Source organism: Chiloscyllium plagiosum, chromosome 33, assembly GCF_004010195.1.
Source record: "Chiloscyllium plagiosum isolate BGI_BamShark_2017 chromosome 33, ASM401019v2, whole genome shotgun sequence".
Lineage (NCBI taxonomy): Eukaryota > Metazoa > Chordata > Chondrichthyes > Orectolobiformes > Hemiscylliidae > Chiloscyllium > Chiloscyllium plagiosum.
In genome coordinates, this window is record NC_057742.1 from 9,616,047 (window position 1) to 9,622,046 (window position 6,000).

Below are 6,000 nucleotides of genomic sequence, written 5' to 3' on the forward strand. Positions count from 1 at the left end.
CCCATCAATGGTTAACACTGTTGACTTGACAATTACGCTCCCAAGTTCTGGTTTTCCCCTACCAATGCAAATATAGTTTATCTGTATCAAAACCCTTAATTATTTTGAATGCAGTACATCAATTATTCTTCAACTCCTTAAATTGAAGAGCATACTGTATTTCCACAACTCAAATCAATTTAAATCTCAGCAACACACAGATGAATCTGCGCTGTACCCTCCCTAAGGGCTAACCTGTGTGGGGCTCCCTCACTGTTACCTTTCTGCGATACAGAACAGAAATCCTGCTGTAGCTGAAAATAATCTTCTTTTATCGTCATGGGGACAGAGACACTTTTCCAGTCCAGGCAGTCAGGCAAACTGGGTGTGGAGACATGCAACTTTGCAGAACGCATAACATCAGAGGAGGTCTAGAGTGAAAAATATTGTTAAAACAAAGAGTCAGTCATCATTCAGAAAAATGAAAAAATAAAATCCGACCTGCCAGCCTGGAGAAGTGGCTGATGAACAGTAACATTCTGCTCAGGAAATAGAACTGTCCCGTACAGTAACCTATAGAACATGGAATGTAGAATCTGCACTTTCCAATGCAGAGCCTGGATGTTAAGAAACCATTCTCTCCCCGTCACCCCATAACACCAATCATAATGAAATCAATTGGTTATTAAGTCTGTTGTTCTCTACATAAAATATTTCTCTGTTAAACCTGCAGGCACAGTTTCCATCCTCCTGTTAGCTTTTTATGCCTCTCACTCAGCTTGGTAATAGGCCACTAGTGCTTTATTAAAATTGCTGGCAGATCATACAAAACAATAACCAAGTCTCGACTGCCAACAGCAGCATGCAACAAGTCCAATCCCAAGTTTCTGAGGCTTTACACAATTTCTCTACAAAACAGAGACTTTAATTGGATTGGACCTTGACCAGAATCAACAGCTTTCTTGCACGTTGGAAGTCAGTTTGCATTGCTACATGCTTCCAACCCCACTCCAATTTTCTCTCCTGAAGGTGGTGACTCTTAATTACTAATCTGCCAAAGGGAGTCCAGTATCTATTCACATCACAACTGGTCCAATCCCATTTTCACCTGAAGCACAGGTGAGCTCACATCTCAGGAGTCAATGGAAAACCCTCATGCACCATGTCTCATTCCTCAACATCTCTAATTCAGGAGTATTGCAGCAAATTGTTCCTAAACATTCAAAACCCAGGTTGGCCATCTAGCCTGGCCTTTCAGGTGCTTACAGTTTAAGGGAGATGGTGGCAGATTGGCAAAAGTTACCACTGAAGATGTTACCTAGTAGGGTGACGAAATGTCTGTAAATGAACCTTCAAGCTCAGTGAGCAAACCTACATCCAAAACCTCAACCTGAGCTACAAATCTTCTCAAAACTTACTATTTTACAGCAATTGATGATATGCTCATTATTGAGCCTAACTTTCAACTGCAGATTTATTTATTAAGTTCACATTCTGCCACCGATCATTATAGTAACTGAACCCATTCCTCAAAGCAGAAGGTTGTAGATTATTACTCTGGTGATATTGTCCTTAGACCAGTATCTTCCCCACTCCCCCACAATCCCACATTGAGGCAGCAAATTCTGTTAAAATAAAAATCAATACTTGCACAGAAGTTTTAAACAACCTTGAATCTTTCAATCACACTTCACATTCAGTGAGTTACATCTAAAATCCTAGCTACTCTCATGACGTTGATAAACACAGGGGCTAGTTCTGCCAGGAGCAAGGTCCTGCAAACACCTAGATTATCTAGGCCAGATTATCTGTTCAAAAGTTAGAGGTGAAGCCTGGAAATGTTGATGAGAAGAATCTGGAAAATTCCCCCAATTCTCCCTCAAAATACTTCCCTAACATCATTTATGTTCACCTACCCTGCTAAGCTGGACTTCAGAAAGAGGCCTATCAGAGTAAGAGAAAGTGAGGACTGCAGATGCTGGGGATCAGAGCTGAAAAATGTGTTGCTGGAAAAGCACAGCAGGTCAAGCAGCATCCAAGGAGCAGGAGAATCAACGTTTCGGGCATAAGCTCTTCCTGAAGAAAGGTTTATGCCCAAAACGTCAATTCTCCTGCTCCTTGGATGTTGCCTGACCTGCTGCGCCTATCAGAGTAGGCCTATCAGAAAGATGGCTCCCTCTGCACTCAAAGTGTGAGTGCACATTAAATACTCGTTAATGGATAGGGTTGAACCAGTAACCCTTTAACCTGCAGCTTAAGTATCACCGCTTGAGTCATATTGGCTGACATTTTACTGCTGAACTCTTCAATTAAAAAGAACATTTCACAAAGAACAGTTCTATAGGTTAAGCATCATGGGAGTTTCACATTATGGCAATCAGCATAAAGCAGCCATTGTGAGAGATTATATTCAGATGATCATTCCTTGCCTCAAGTTCAAACATGGGGGTTGCAATCAAACAGAGAGCCAGTGTCTCATCGTCTGCATAAATTATTTTGCTTTGTATTTTAATAAAGGCCATAAAAAAGACAAAGTAAATAGATTAATTCCAGCAATAGCTGGGAAATCTCAAAAGGACACATTTGAAATATCACATGGGGCTGATTCCATCCTACAATGCCTTGGAAATAATGCAATATTCTGAACTTAAATGTATTCAAAACATGACTCAAGGAGTTGAGTCAGTGTAGATTTGTAATGATTTTAAGTTAGGCACTGATGAGAAGAAAAAAATCCATCTTTTCAGCTAACGATTTCAAACTTCTCTTTGATTTGGAATTACTTATTTTTTAAATTGAATCCTATGCGTTGCACACAAGATCAGCGACCAAAGAAAAACAGTGAACTACCCCAGTTTTCCTCCTTTTTCTGAAGGCAGAGGTTCAAATGGAATGCCTCCAGATACTGAGCATATATTACCCATGGTAACTCTAGTGCAGTGCTGAGGGAGTGCCTTCAGTCAAAAGATCCTTCAGATGCAAAGTCACACATGAACATTGGGACTGGATTTTATGCTTGTTGGTCTTGTTTTGGCTGGGTGGGGATGTACTCATCCCCGATCCAAAAAGGGTTGTGGGTTCAAGTGCCACTCAAGACTGGAACACAAAATCCAGGGAAATGTAGCACGGAGTAGTACGGAGGGAGTGCTACAGTGATGCAGGTGCCACTTTTCAACTCAGGCAATAAACTATGGTCTTCCTGGTGAAGAGCTTATGCTCGAAACAGACTCTCCTGCCCCTCAGATGCTGCCTAACCGGCTATACTTTTCCAGCACCACACTTTTTGACTGATCTCCAGCATCTGCAGTCCTCACTTTCTCCTATGGTCTGGTTGTACTTTTAATATTAATGCAAAAGACCCAGCGAAACCTTTGGAAGGTAATCAGGGTATTCTCAACGTCGCAGTCAATATTTAATCTTGTGTCAAGGCTTGCTTCTACTTGGAAAAGATCGAGGCGCCGAGGAACCTGGGCTGATATTCTCTGGAGGTTAGAAGAACGAAATGTGATCTAATTTGAAACAAACATTCTGAAGAGGTTTGACAGGTCAAACAGACAGGCTAATTCCCCTTGCTGGGGAATTGAGAGCATGCAGTTGGTGGGGGGGGGGGGTAGCAGCAGGGGTAGAAGTACATAATCTCAGAGTAAAGAATGTGATCATTTAGGACCAAGATGAAAAGTTATTTTTTCACTCAAAAAGGAGAGACTTGACCTCACCAGTTATGAGCATCTCTGGTTTGGAGCTGGACTCTTTCCCATTTTGGGTTGAGGGTGTAGTGCTGGAAAAGCACAGCAGGTCAGGCAGCATCTGAGGACAGGAGAATTGACGTTTCGGGCATAAGCCCTTTATCAGGGATGACAATTTTCAATTTTGCTCCACTCCAAGCCCAAAAGATCATGAACTTAAATGATATTGATTATTGATGCTGCTGGGAGAACTAGGGCTCATTGGCACAGTGATAGTGTCCCTACCTCTCGACCAGAACACCTGGGCTCAAGTCACAACTGCTCCAGCATAAAGTTGCGCTCTTCTGCATTAACTTACAGACTGAGCAAAACCTGCTGCTAAAATGAGGGAACATCAGACTAATAAAAGTTGGAAGACTTTCCACAGGTAGAAATGCAAATCAAACATTACCTTTGTCTCATCTTTTGCAAAACTTTGGGTGCACCATATTTTGGAGGAGCGTTTCTCTTTCTTTGGTTTGTCAGTGAGGAAACCCTGAGGCAATTCAAAAAGCAAAAGATACCATTTTGAAAATAGCAAATGCAGCAGATTGTCATAAACTAGAACAATGGTTTGAAATTGAAAAAAATGGTGCTCAGTTCGGGAATTCCATTACATATTAATTTTGGGAACAGTGACTGAAGTGAACAATTAGTGTCTCAGCTTAATTTGTTACACAATGCCAAACGTTGCAAATCATGAGAAAAAAGAAAATCAAGTAGTGGTGTTAACCATACCCTGTCACAGATGGGATTCCTAAAACATGGTGTCATCTTAGAAATAAAGTTCTATTTTGATTCCTTCCACCCGCTACCCCCCACTCTCACCCCTTTCCTTAAAGGAATACTGTTTTATTTTAAATATAGGAGGAATCACACCCTAGTATTTAATTTGCTAAATATCAGTGAATACAAATAATTTCAAGGAAGGAATGGTTTTGCAGTGTTCAGAAGCCAGTTATCCTCCGGTTTGTTCTTGGGTTCCATGACAGAGCCAGGGGGTCGTACTGGTCTAAAAGACTCCGAGCTGGTGGGAAGCAGGGTTTTAGCAATCTCTAAGTTGCAAAAACCTTGCACCATTTACACCATTTCCTTCCGAAGTTGCTTCCACTTTTCCACTCGACAGGAGTCTACAATTGTCTACAATTCACCGAAACGATTTTACTGCAAAACTTCCACCACTTCCTAGCCCCATATTTTATTGTATGTAACCAGTTCAGGTAGAGCAGACATTGATCTTTTCTGTGCTATATCAATCCTTAAAACTGTCCAAAACAATCCATTTAAATTTTAAGTTCCCTTTAAACTGATTTAGAAAAACGTAGTAAAATTTCCCACAGGTTTGCTGTCAAACTATCAGCACACTAACAAAAGATTCCTCTCTATCTTTCTCTCAGGAAGAAAAGCAAGTAATAATTCTCAGAGATAAGTGCTCCCTTGATGATCAATTATAATTGGAGCACTGGATTACAAACAAGCTATCTGCTTTTAATTTTAATGCAATTAATCCCAGCCCTGTTGTTTCATACAATAGCCAAATTTAAAATCCCTCTTTTCTGGTTTAAATAATTTATAACCATAACTAACCTGAATTTATGATTGAAGTGAGTTGCTGCATCTTCAGTCTTAACATCTACTGCCTTCTTCTGATGCAGACAAAATAAGAATAGATTTCCTCACACTGGTTTCATAATATTGCCACAGCTTTTCTTTCGAACGTCATGTAAATGCTGGCCCAGCCAATGACACCCACATCCCATAAACAAATCATTAAAATAAATTACTCCAGTTCCTTTTCATCAACACTGGTTTTATGGTGACCTTCTGTCCTCCATTCCTATTGCACCCGACTCTTTCTGATGTGCTCACTCACTGCTGCCAGCAGATCTTTGCTATCTCAGCTGAACAGCCAGTCCTTTTCAAACAGAGTTTCAGCAGGCTGACTGTGGCAGGCACCACAGTTCCAGTCCTCCCCTTGTCCAGTGTCTTCAAGGAGAAAGTGAGGACTGCAGATCAGAGCTGAAAATGTGTTGCTGGAAAAGCGCAGCAGGTCAGGCAGCATCCAAAGAGCAGGAGAATCGACATTTTGGGCATGAGCCCTTCTTCAGGAATGAGGAAAGTGTGTCCAGCAGGCCAAGATAAAAGGTAGGGAGGAGGGACTTGGGGGAGGGGCATTGGAAATGCGATAGGTGGAAAGAGGTTAAGGTGAGGGTGATAGGCCGGAGTGGGGGTGGGGGCGGAGAGGTCAGGAAGAAGATTGCAGGTTAGGAAGGTGGTGCTGAGTTTGAGGGTTGGG

The 6,000-nt window shown here is 41.6% G+C and overlaps 1 protein-coding gene across 2 annotated transcripts in view; it reads right to left on the bottom strand.

Moving 5' to 3' along the window:
* LOC122539812 (oxysterol-binding protein-related protein 7-like) overlaps nt 1-6,000 on the bottom strand; it is a 93,767-nt gene that overhangs the window by 38,840 nt on the left and 48,927 nt on the right. For both annotated transcript variants that reach the window (XM_043674875.1, XM_043674876.1), the window contains exons 9-10: nt 4,117-4,200; nt 260-410 (exon numbers count right to left, since the gene is read on the bottom strand). In XM_043674875.1, coding sequence (XP_043530810.1) covers nt 260-410; nt 4,117-4,200 — 235 coding nt within the window. The remainder of the gene's footprint in view (nt 1-259; nt 411-4,116; nt 4,201-6,000) is intronic.